General features: G+C 44.0%; 1 protein-coding gene across 1 annotated transcript in view; it reads right to left on the reverse strand.

The window, feature by feature from the left end:
* Positions 1–1,686: 1,686 nt before the first annotated feature.
* Positions 1,687–12,536, reverse strand: part of PEX14 (peroxisomal biogenesis factor 14) — a 77,833-nt gene continuing 66,983 nt past the window's right edge. Inside the window, exons 6-9 of the mRNA XM_084300361.1 lie at positions 10,609–10,711; positions 9,264–9,361; positions 5,963–6,054; positions 1,687–3,516 (exon numbers count right to left, since the gene is read on the reverse strand). Coding sequence (XP_084156487.1) covers positions 3,051–3,516; positions 5,963–6,054; positions 9,264–9,361; positions 10,609–10,711 — 759 coding nt within the window. The 3' untranslated portion in view covers positions 1,687–3,050. The remainder of the gene's footprint in view (positions 3,517–5,962; positions 6,055–9,263; positions 9,362–10,608; positions 10,712–12,536) is intronic.

Below are 12,536 nucleotides of genomic sequence, written 5' to 3' on the forward strand. Positions count from 1 at the left end.
TAGTTAACGTGATGTGATCTCAGTGCCTACTAGCTGGTGAGCTAAACAGCAGCTGATACAAGAAGCTTGTTTCTAGCCAAAAAAAAATGAAAAAACAATCACAAGTTAGCAGGCAGGCTACGTGGTTCATTGGGACCAAAACACTTGCCCTGAAACTCCTGCTATGCTGGAAAGAAAGGCAAGAAATTAGAGGCTGAAGAATAACACTCATGATTCCCAAAAATACCTACTCGCAAGAAGGTCTGGCTTCTTCCAAATTCCCTCTTGGTGGGCTGGATCTCTTCAACGAAGTACGCAAGACCCCATCAGCAGCCAGAGGCCCAGAGTCAGATTTTTTGAGCAATGGGCTACAAGGGAGCTTTCTGTGATTCATATGGGGCTGGGGTAAGGAAAAAACGTGACCTATTCAGCTGGTAAAGGTTGCAAGGAGCAAAAGCTGAGGGAGGAAAAAGGGCAGTTGAGGAAAACTGCCTTTTACTCTGCACCAGAAATCTTAAGGTAAATTAATTGAACACTGGGAACATGAAGGAAAGGGGGGAAAAATGAACCCGCAGGGATGCTTGTACTGTAAACCTCGTAAGTCACTCTGCAAGGCACATACCTCAGCAACATATTTTCCACATTTCACCAACTGCTGTTGTCCAGGCACTTTCTATTTTCAAAACCTTCTATGTATATAAAATGTACACAGGCAGGACAACACTTTTTCATTACATCCCTGCGTTCAGTCGTGTTTTCTTCTCACAAGGATTCTTGGCATGGAGAAATGAAAAGTGCCATCCCTTAATAAAAGCCTGTCCTTTTAAACACTTTCAAATTTGCCCTGTTTTAGCTAAACGTGACGTTCTTTGTGAACGTTAAACAGCGGAGAGAGAGACGGAGAGGGAGCGGGAGACACACACACACACTCACTCACTCCTGGGGAAGATATTCGTCCATTTAAGGAATGAGAAATCATCACATTCAGCAGCAGGTCTAAATACAGTAATATGAAGGTCCCTTTCACTCCCCCTGAGCAGGAAAATGTCACTCTGTACCAGACACCCAAATACTCAGGATTCAAGTAAATCCCTCATTTTTAAGGAGGGAGCCAAACACTTCTGTTGAGCAACGATGGGGCTGCAGTAGCGAGGAGCTGCTGTACACCACTTATTTCAATGGCTTCTGTGCCGACATGGCAGGGTTAGAGACCAGTCATGGGACCCGGCACAGCATTCCCTGCCCGCAGATAAGCCTCGGGGCCATGGGATATCTCACACGCTGCCTTCAGCACCTCCTGCTGCCAGGGTGGAAGGGAGCGCTGCGCCGCATTCTGCACCCTGCAGAGCCTCCTGCTGGGAGGACGGGGACCAGAGGAGCTGCGTTTTACTCACCAGTGATCCATCCATCATCTCGCCCTCTGCAACAACGGAGGCAACCTAGAATTACGGTGGTGTTGGAGCTATTTGTGCTGTATTTTATAATGCACTTCCACCATTCTCTACACTGCCTCCTGCTGACATAACCTAGGACTGGAGCAGCTAGAAAGCAAGCCAACCACAAACATCCATCAGAAAACATTTTATACGGACTGAATTTCTGTAACCTCCCCTTTTCCCTCCCTTTACCACCCTGCACAAATTATTTCTCCGTATTTCTCCCCTCAAAAAAGAGCCACAGTAATCCAGTAACAGCCTGGTGTTAAATAGTGGTAACTCATATTTATTACAATTATATACAATCGTATTTTATATTTGGAATCTATACATGATCACACAGACGAGCACGCTTGCTTGGTGAGGACAGTGAGACTCAGTTGTTACAAGAATTGCTCCGCTAAGAGGCTCTGATGCAGTGAATAATATAATTGGACACCACCATTTTAACAGCCGAGAACACAATGCTGCAAATGAGAGGTTTTAAAGTTCACTGTTTTAATTTGTATATAGCCCCAATGGGGCAAAAAAAAAGGCTGGACTGGGCAAGAAGGGCCAGCGGTGTACCTCAGAGCTGGAATTGTTTTCTCTTCTGTAAAGACTGCCTTGCTAAAGCAGGTGCCTGTCACTGGGTAGGTGCAGGTCTCAACTGATCATTTAATACGGGTTTTCTCCTCATTTAGGGAGAAAAACAAGCTAAGAACCATTGCAACAATTCAAAATTAACCAATTATTTCAGCATCTGATATCATCTCGTTCAGGGCAGCTATAAATAAAATGTAAGATGTCAAAAACTGATGCGAGCTCCTTCTCTTTGGAGGAAGAAGTGTAGTAATTGGGATGAGTGGGGTCATCTTTTAAAGCCTTCTTTTACTGGGGAGCAATCAGTAACAAAGCCACCTGTTCTCATGCATTTTACTGTGGCCATGAAACCTGGACTTGGTCCCAAGCAAGAGGCCAGTTTGAAGAGTGGAAGGGAGCGTGTGGGGTGGAAATAGTGTTCTTTGGACCCCACAAGAAATTTAGTGTTTTCAAATGCTAGGTAGTTTCAGGAATTTGAGACTTGACGTAAGGCTTGGAAGAAGGTGGCTGAGACTGAGATCTGGTGAGGAATTCAGGATTAAACCGTTCTTTTTTGGTGACAGAATACCAATTAGTTTGAGAAATAAAACAGGTACTTGGGGAAACAGTGAGAATTGCCTAGGGGATTATGTGGGGATTAAAGACTTGTGAAATCAAAGAGCTCGGCACAGAAAAGTTTCTGAAACTGAATGGAAGGACTCTAGGATGCAGCAAAGAGGCTGACCACTTCAGGAGAGATGCTGAGAGTTTTAGTAAGGGGACTTATGTAGTTGTGGGGCATGGTAAGGCGACTGGTCTTCCAGCCTAGGCAGTGACCCCAGCTCATGGGGAGAAGGTAGGTCTGGGAGGGGAGAAGAAGCCACTGCAACGCTGCACAGCCTTGTGGTGAAACAGGGCCCACCTTATTCACCGGGCAATCATGACCCTACTCAAGGTCAATCATGGAAGAATCACTGGAAGGGATGGTGGCACTCCACAAAATGGGAGAGGCACCGGGGACAGTGCAGGAGGCTAGGGAAGATGTACAGCAGCATCAGCAAAAGCCAGGGTGCTTTAGTCAATCTCGTTCTCATTGCTGGCCCCCTCAGGTCTTCGTAGCTTTTCCACTTGCTCATTAATCTGCCCATCCCCTCCTCTCCGGTCCTCAGTCTGGACACCCAGACATTCCTCCTCATCCACGTGGCTCACATCATCATCCTCATCATCCTCTTCCTCCTCTTCATTCCTTTTGTTTTCCCTTTTCTCCTCCTCGCCTTGCACCTCCATCCGCACTTGGCTCTTGACATCGATCACCGCCTTGTTGCCTTCCTCGGCGCTCAGCAGATGGCAGCTGACCTTGGAACCCTCCGGGCTGTGGTTCTCCTTGACCGGTGAGGAGGTGGTGGACTCGTTGCTGACGGGTGAGATGTCGCTGCTGCTGTTGTGGTTGGCAACAGCAGGGTTGGAGGGCGAGCTTGGCTTCACTGGGATCTGCCATGACGGGATCTTAGGAGCCGAAGGGGAGGGAGGGAATTGCCTCCTTGGGGGAGAGAAAGGGAGGAAGAAAAGGAGAGAAAGGGGCTTTTATTAAAAACACCGAGGGGTTATCATTGGAGAGAATGGTATTTGTAATGGGGAAATCATGTAAAGCAGGACTGAAACTTCAAGTCTCCTTTGTCACAAGTGAACAAGAACAAGGCCACTTCTTCAGGCAGAAGCTCAAAGTGTTTTACCCTGTAATTGAGGCTACACACCAGTAATCTGAAGTACTAAAATGATCTGGTTCGGCCAATTTCACAGGGTAAGTTAGCACTCAGGAATGCTGCCTCTGGAAAGACATGAGTGTCCCTTTTAAAACAATCACTAATTAATTGGTAAGGAAAATTCCCACTGGAGCAAGAAGTCAGAGACATCAGCTCCTGGTACCTGAGCCAAGAAATTTCACCACCTGGCTCTTGCCTCCACTGTGATACACAGCTATTGCACGCTGGCTCATTACAATCCAGAGCCTATCTCCTAGTCCCAGCATGCACTTTACATGTTTGGGCCAGATCCTGGCTGTTGCAAACTGGTTCAGCTTCTCTGATTTGAATGGAGATGTACTGGCTTGCACCAGCTGAGAAGCTAGCTGCTCTGTCCTCAGTGAGTCCTCTCCAGGTGGGCTTTAAGGATTTGATAGTGCCAAGCTAATCCCAGCTCTGAAATGATAAAGTAAATACTAAACAGGACAAATATAAGTGCAATGGGGAGCCCTGGTACCCTCAGAAAGTGATCCATAACAAAGAGGACAGCAAAAAGGCATGTCTGCTCTGGTACTCCCTATGTGTCCTTGCTTTTGTAACGTGGAAAGCAGGAGTATGAAGAGATATCAGATCCCCCTCTGAAAAGGATGATCTGTGACAGGGCGTCCTCATGCCACTCAGGTGAAAGGGCAGTGCCATGGGCGAGAGCAGAGCAGACCAAAGCTGTCTGTTCTCCTACAGGGAGTCCTTGAACACAACAGGGTCCATTTCCACAGACTGACCTAGGAACAGCAGTTGCGCTCACCTTCCTCTTCCCATTGCCACCAGTAGTCACGGAAGAACTCTGCTGATCTAACCTCCATCTCCTGTGAGTGCAATAAGCTAATGCCTGCATTATTCAAACCAGTATCATAAATGCAATCAGCAAATTCAGTCTGGAGACTTTCTTGGCTCCAGTGCTGCTGCTGCCTCCTCACTGCAGAAACATTAGCCTTTTTGTTAAAAAACCAACAGCAAAGTTTGCTTTCCCTAAAGCACCTACACCCCAGTTGCATAAAAGTGATTTTTCCCTAATGGCAGACAGCCCTCACCCTTGCCCATTCTGGAAAGCCACTTCTCCTCTGCTGGTGGCCATCAGTAGACGGCAGAAAGACTTTGTGCCAAATGTATAAATCAAAGAGGGAACCCTCCTTGATAGACAGACCAAGGGACAGGTAAGCCTCTTTGCTTCCTATTCATCCAGCCTGACAAGCAGAGGCCTAAGAAAGAAGACCGGGTCTGTAATCTCTGGGCAACCTTCCTGTTGCTGAAGAGATGTCATTAACTAGTGCTCTCTCCCAGCAGTGGTGCCACTGTGACCCAACTTAACAGACACTAACTTAGTATGTGTCCCCAGTCCTCCACAGCTTTCTGCTGTGACTGCTGGTGGGAACAGGAGGTGTGGCAAGAATTTAAAAGACTGTTAAAGCCAATACACTCTTCAGACTTCTGAAAAGCATTCTTGCTGAAATTCAGAGCATGTCTAGTCCAATCAGAGATCGGTCTTTGAAGTCCATATTTTAGGAAAAAAGATGATTTGAGAAGACTTGGTTACATGTGGAAGGAGGTAAGGGAGTCATATCGGAGTGAAAGGATCAAAAACTGAAAGGCTAAATAAACTCTAAAGTAGTGTTTTAGAAAACAAAGGATTTCCTCAAAAACTGAGATCCCTCTCCTTAGGACTGTTCCACAGGCTGAGATTTCTATCACCTCATTTCAGACTTGTACAGTGTAAGATGTCTACATCTGAGCTAGCCAATGGAGAGAAAAAGGCTCTGCTAAAGTGCAATTTATCCTGGTTGTGCCCTAACCATGAATGGGGCAGAGGAACGGTATCCACCAGTGGTTCTCTCTCCGTAACAGAATGTAAGTGGGCAGCTCATGTGTAGCCAACACCACAAACTAGGTGAGAGGCATCCTCCCTGTGGTGAAAGGCAGAGAATTCCTCTATTGCAAACAAAAGGGAAAAATCTTATTAATTATTAATTGCCCAAAGCGCTCTGTGATTTAAGGCAAATTTGAAAAACATTCTGAGACCTGCAAATAGAAAGTGTAGCAGAGTGCAAAGTGGTATTATTAAAATAGCAATAACAGGATATAGAGCTAGTTCCTGTTGGAAATGTCTTTCCTCTCTATGACTAAGAGAATCCCAGAAAGCAACCCTTCCCCACACAACCATCTTCCATCAACATATTCCATCCATACCGGTTCAGGAGAAGTCCTTTTAACGAGTAGATCTCAGATTTCAGTTCATTAATATTCTGTGACTCCAGAATCCAGTTGGTGGAAGTTGTTGCCTATAACATGGAAAAGAAGGTGTAAAGATCATGAACTGGGAGATAGCTCACAAATGTCAATTTTTCTATCTCATCTTACCTCTCCTCCCATCTGGGAATCTCAAGCTGGGGCTAACATAAGCTCTACCACTTAAAATCTCAGATCTGAGCAAACCAACTTCCACAATGAAGGCGGACCTGGATGGATCCCCACAATAACCAGAAATAAAAATTGTTTCAAGGTGCTCAGACAATTCAAATATTTGCTTTCAGGTTAGAGGACTAATTAATCTTGTTTCCAACAACCATTGCTGAAGCATCTCAAGGGGACCTTTCTTTTTCCTTTAGAAAGCAGCCAGCACTTGTGAGAATTCAGACAAAGCAAGCTCTGCACAGCATGTTTTCCTCCAGTATGTCAAACAGAGAAGAATACACAAAGACATAAACCAAATTATTTGCCATTGACCTATGGAATGATTTTTAGATAAGAACTAGGATCCTGAAAGGCAGTGGGAGTTGCACTGAATCAGGTCCTTTACTCTCTCCTGTGCCTGCAATTAGCTGAGGCAACAGATTCAAATATTAGCAACTCAAATAGCAGCAACTGGTTTAAAACCACTCGCTCATTTCTCCTAAATCATGAAATTAAGTCGACTATCTGCGTTCTGTGGTGTTTAGAGGTGGACTGATAAAGTGATGCTTGAAAGCTCCAAAAACTTTCCCCACTAGATCTGAACAATTAGAACTATGCTTGAGTTACCAGATTGTATCTCCAGGAAGCAGCTGGACTAGGCACTGTCTCTCGGATATTTCAAAGCAATGAATGCAATTTGGTGGGGAAAGATAAGTAACTCTTGGAAGCCTGGTACAGCTGCTGTCAGCACTGCATCAGAATTGCTATGGGATATCAGGCAGAAATTAGAGTAAGGTAACAACTGAAGAGAACATGCTGCAGATAATACTTTTGGCAATTTTTCTTTTAACCCTTCTGGGAACTTGAGAAATGGGAGCAGCACTCTGAAAGAGAGATCATGGTATGGTTACCCCATCCTATCACTGCAGCAGCTCCTGTAGCAATGGGCTGAGTGTGGGACCAAAAAACACTCACATCTAGCACTTCCCATAGTAATTTCTGCTACAAGCCGTTACAAATGAATCCATTCACGAGCATCTCTCCAGAGATACTCTTAGTAAATTCCCCGATGAAGGAAGCCAGGACTGGAATAACAAAAAACTCCTCCTTGCCAGCTCCTCCTAGACGTAGCCAGGATTGGTTGCTCCTACTCACTCCTCAACCAGACTTCAGCTAGTGCTGAACAGCCCTGAACACCTTCACAGCCAGCACTCCTCACAGTGACTTCTGGGCTGTGAACCCAGTGAGCTGGGAGAGGCTCAGCCTGTAGTAGCTGTGATATACACAGATGCGTTCCCCTGGGATTCACACTCCCAGCCCTCAGACAGCAAGAATCCAGGAGCCACTGTTCTGGCTCTCCAAGACCTTGAAAGCTACAGCAGCACATTAACAAGGGAGTGATTTCCACTCACTGGCCTGCAAAGGACTCAAATTTCCAAAACACATATGGTGCCAGATGCCTAGGATTTAGAAATAAAATCTGACATCTGGGGCTTTTTAGCCAGTCTCTTTAAAAAACAGTTGTAGAAAATTCAAGCCTTGAATTTTTATGTACGTTTTTTAATTACTTAAAGTCCCTCTTTTTAATTTTTTACAGCATGCCAGTAGGAGTTTGAAAAGCAGATATAAAAACTTACATTACAGCTGAGAAAACACAGCTTTTATTCTTTGGTTTGTGGGGTTGCCCAAGTTTTTCTTTGTACACATGAGGTTTAGATATCATAACAATGTGTGCTACCATTTCAGTGCAGGGGGTGGAGAGGGGGGAGGAAAAACTTTAAGACTCTCTAAGCCACCAAGACTCTTATGCCCTTTTCCCTTCTTAAAGCTCAACATGTGGCCTTAATCTTAACACTTACGACCTGAAAACAGTTTTCCAATTTCCGGACTGGCTCCAGGCCACCGACAGGCCACAGTTCCCAAGGAAAATTGAAGTGGAGTGTTGTGACCATAAACTGGCTTTCATGGTTGGGTTTACAGCTGTGCCACTGAGGGATTCCTACTGTACAGTGTGCACACCACAGAGTCAGCTGTGGCCCACCAGTTACACACCATCAAAGGGTTTCTATGAGATTGAAGTATAGGTATGGGGAGAAGACAACCTCTCATGCTGCAGGTAGATCACAAGGCATGTGTAAGGGATTTAACAGTAGAAAGAAAATTCTCTCCCTGTACTAAGAGTACTGAAAGATGTCTGGAACCTGAATAATTCCAAATTTGTGAGTGAAAGGAAGACATCATCTCTTTGTGACTGGTTCAAATCCATCCCGTCCCACATCTAACTAACACCTACTGACTGACAGAATGCTTAGCTGCCAAGTACTTCAGAGACAAAAAGTGCTAAGTCTCACTGCCAGAAAGAAAAACAAGGTTGATTAAAAGTTGAAACACAGGTAACCTGAAAACACAGGTAACTACACAAACCAGCCAACACTGCTGGTTTTATTGACAAGTTCCAGACAGAAATCAAGGGAAATGGGCCACTGTGAGCACCTAATGTGATTGTGATGGGGCCACCTAGTACACTGAGATAGCCAAAATTCTTGAAACAGGCAACCAAATAGTACGAATGTTCAGCCATTACCTGTTCTGGATCTGAACAAGTGACTTACATACAGTATTTCAACTGTATGCTTAGCTGAACAGGAGTTAAGCCATTGTTTTGAATCAAAATACAAAGGTACAGGAGATATATAAACATGTAAAATTACATATTTTCAGAAAGAAAAAAATGCACATCTGGCCTTTACACCTCTTTTGGTCACTGGACTAACAGGAAAATTATTTCATTTCAATTGCATCTCAGAAGTTACAGAGCTGAGAACAGGTCTAAGGCCTCAGACACAAATGCTGCACGCAAAGCCATATAATAAAGCCCTCTTAGAAGTCAGATATGTCACTGGGTACCCAATTAATATCCAGTGCTTTAAACAGCCAGCCTATGGAAATGTCAAATGCAGAGAAACTGGTGGGGGACATGACAGAGATAAAGGCTGGACTGTGAACCTAATAAAGTGCTTTTCATGTGGACACAAAGGAAGACATGCATCTTCTACAGATGGTGATGTTCTGAAGGTGAGGAGCTGAAGGCTGATACCTTAGAAGCAGCAAGTTCTTGGGTGAGCTCCTGGATTTTCTGTTGTTGCTGGATTAGCGATTCCTGGACAGCTGCTAAAGTCTTCTGTAACTGAGTCACTGTGAGGGAAAAAGCAAGAGAGTGTTAAACTGAGATACATGCACACACGTCCTTTCTGCTGTCTAGCTACAAAGATGCCTCTATTCCTACTATATCTAATTTATCTACGCCCGCCTGCTCGCTTTAATCCATATGATTTATCTGCACTACGGGTAATCTACCTGCACTGCATCTAACCTCCAGTATTTCTAGTTTATCTTTCCATTGTATAGATGTCTATAGAGCACAGTATATCCGTCCAAAACCTCTCCCTTCTAATTATATTGGTTTATGATTTGTACATCTCCCTGAACTTATACAATGTTTGTATCATTTATCTACCTTGGGCCTCACACAGGCAAACTCTGGGGCTAGCTCCAACCTGGAAAGAGGCTGGTCTCAGGGCTGACCTTAGGGTATCATGAGAAATGAAAGATGCTTGTCTTCTTGCCCTCCACTAAAAAGTGTAATTAGCAGCCTCCTGCCCTGAACTCACCAGCTCCTTCACCTCCAACACGTTTACAAACACTGCTGAAAATCATGCTTTTTTCCATCCCACCATATACTTTGTGTATCTTCTCTTGTATTTCGAGAGAAAACCCAGTATTTCCCTCCTCCACCCCAGCAAACACTGAAGATCAACTGTTGGACTCCAATTCCTGCTGCAGGAGAACTTTTTCTACTTTGGTACTTTATCCAAAGCTTCCAGGCAGTAAACAAGCTGATAAAATAAAATAAAATTAAAAGCTCTATTGGTGTGACAGGTAACAGCTAATCCAGACCATCATTAGGGCATCGGGTAATGAACAAGCACCCTATAGAGTCAATAACAGAGAAGGTGGCTAAGGTCAGGGAGGCACAGTAATTACAGACTTTCCTGACCCTGCCTTGGATTTTCAGATGGAAGGTGGGGGGAAAACACCACAAAAAAGCCCCTGAAAACATCAGAGAAGCAGAAATTAAAAATGAACTTTACAGCCCTCCGAAAGGCTGTCATTTTATTCCCCTTATTAATATTCTGAGGTTGGGAGCCTTTCCGTAAAAACATAATTAATTGAGGCCGCGCCGACAGTAAACAAGCAATTTCAAATTAAACCGAAATGACGGCGGCTTCATTTGCAAATGTGAACAGATTCTCAGAGCAGATAAATGAAGTCACCACATAAAGTGGAGATGGAGGGAAAGAAGAGGGTGGGGGTCTTGGCAGAATGGAGGATGCAGGGAGAAGGGCTTTGAGGGGTGAATTGATGGAGTCATTAATCTTTACCTGTCTGTGTCACACTGCCACTCATCTCGGCAATGTTTGACTCAATCCTCTGAAGTTGTTTCCTATCTTCTTTGCCTCCCATGATGAGAGGGAGCAGGTATTTCTGCATGGAGGACATAAACTTTTTTTTTACAAAACAGGGATATGCAAAGCGGTCTCTCTAATCTTCCTCAAAGTCCACCACCCAAACCCCATCTTTATCACAGAGCCATAGATTATTTATCCACAAACCTGGCTGAGAAAAAAAAAATCTTCCTAAATTAGGTATTAAAAGAAGCTGCTGAAGAGAAGATGCAAGACCTGTGGGTATATTTTTGGGGGTGCTGAAAAACAGTTCCTGACTCTGTTTAAGGTTTCCTGGGACAGCTCTCACTCCAGTGAAACATAGATGACATATAGATGTCAGATTCAGATTTCAGATTTCCTGTTCTCAAATGTGAACACACTGATGTTGAACAATATTTTGAGCTCCATCAACAAGATAAGAAATGCAGAAGTTGGGGGAAGAGGGGAAAGGCCCTGAAAAGGCCAGAGGGAGCATAAGAGAGGGAATGAGAGTTGTAAAATCTTGTGAACCCTGGTGTTAGGAGGGTTAGAGTTACGGAGGGAAAATCAGAGATCTGGAGAAAGAGGAATCTGTAGAAAAAGGAAATGGAGCAGAGGTAGTACAAAAGAACTACGGAAAGAGAGCAAAAGAAAGGGAGAACCAAGCTACTACAGGAAGCAAGGCAGCTCCCTGACCCTGTACACAGCCATGAAATCTACATTATTCTGCCCCTGCAGAGGCTTGTCTTCATCTATTAGGTCCCAACTGTCCCCTAACAGCCATAGATCCTTCTGCAGCACTGCGCACAGGAATTGTTTATGCACTCTAAGATGAACACATCCAAGTGCAACATGGCAGGTGAAGAAGAGTGAGAGAAGGATGGTCTAGGATGTGGAAACAACTCTGATAGTGCCTATCAATTCTTCATCCTGGCTTTTGCTGCATGTACACACACTGTCGGGGCATACATACAGAACCGTTTCTGAGACAGAGCTGATTATCCAAACTGACATGTGTGGGACAGCTCTCTTTTACACTTAATAGCATTGGTTTAAGATTTCACTGTCGCTGTACACAGCTCTTACCCTCACAAAGCATATGTATGCACATATGTTTACACTCAGACATTCTGAAAACCAAATAGCTTTTGATGACTTTCATAAGCAGTTCTCTTTTAGTCCTCACAGAACACACATGGACAACTAAGTCTTATCCTAGCATCCTATCTTTCATTTAGAAATCACTATTTGCAAACTCCCTCAAAATGCCACGGAGGGCAGAGGGAATTTATCAACTGTCTCCAGAGATTTCTTACTCCTATAAAAGAATATGGGTCTCTGTTAGGCACACAATATGTCTTACGAGGTTTGGATAGACAGCAGAGCAAGATCTGTAAACAAAGAATACAGCAGTAAGATGTATTAAGAGCATCAGTGACATTACACCAAAATTTTTATGTAAACCATCAATATGTGTTAGAGGTGTGTCATTCAGTAACAGCAATGTGTTAAGGTTTGCAAGGCCCAGCAGCTGTTGTCTCCACATCTCTCTGGACACTGATCAGCCTCACCATTCTTTGCAAGAATGAAAAGATCAGCAAGGTTGGCATCACTGCTTTCATATAAAAAACAAGGGGATAACATAGCTTCAAAGGAGCCATCCTCTAAGTCGTGTAATTTTACTTGCATAGATGGAACAAGTTGCTAAATCTGGCCTCCCTCTCTTACCCTGAGACCCAGAAAATTAATGATAGAATGGAACAAGAAAAGTAGTTTTAGAAAAGAAGGTCAGCACTTGATTTGTAAAATAGATTTTACTACAAAAGGCAGTAGGATTATCTAATGTCACTTACCACAGTACTGGAAAGCAAATTTAGAGTGAA

This window comes from Netta rufina (genome assembly GCF_964035555.1).
Source record: "Netta rufina genome assembly, chromosome: 22".
Lineage (NCBI taxonomy): Eukaryota > Metazoa > Chordata > Aves > Anseriformes > Anatidae > Netta > Netta rufina.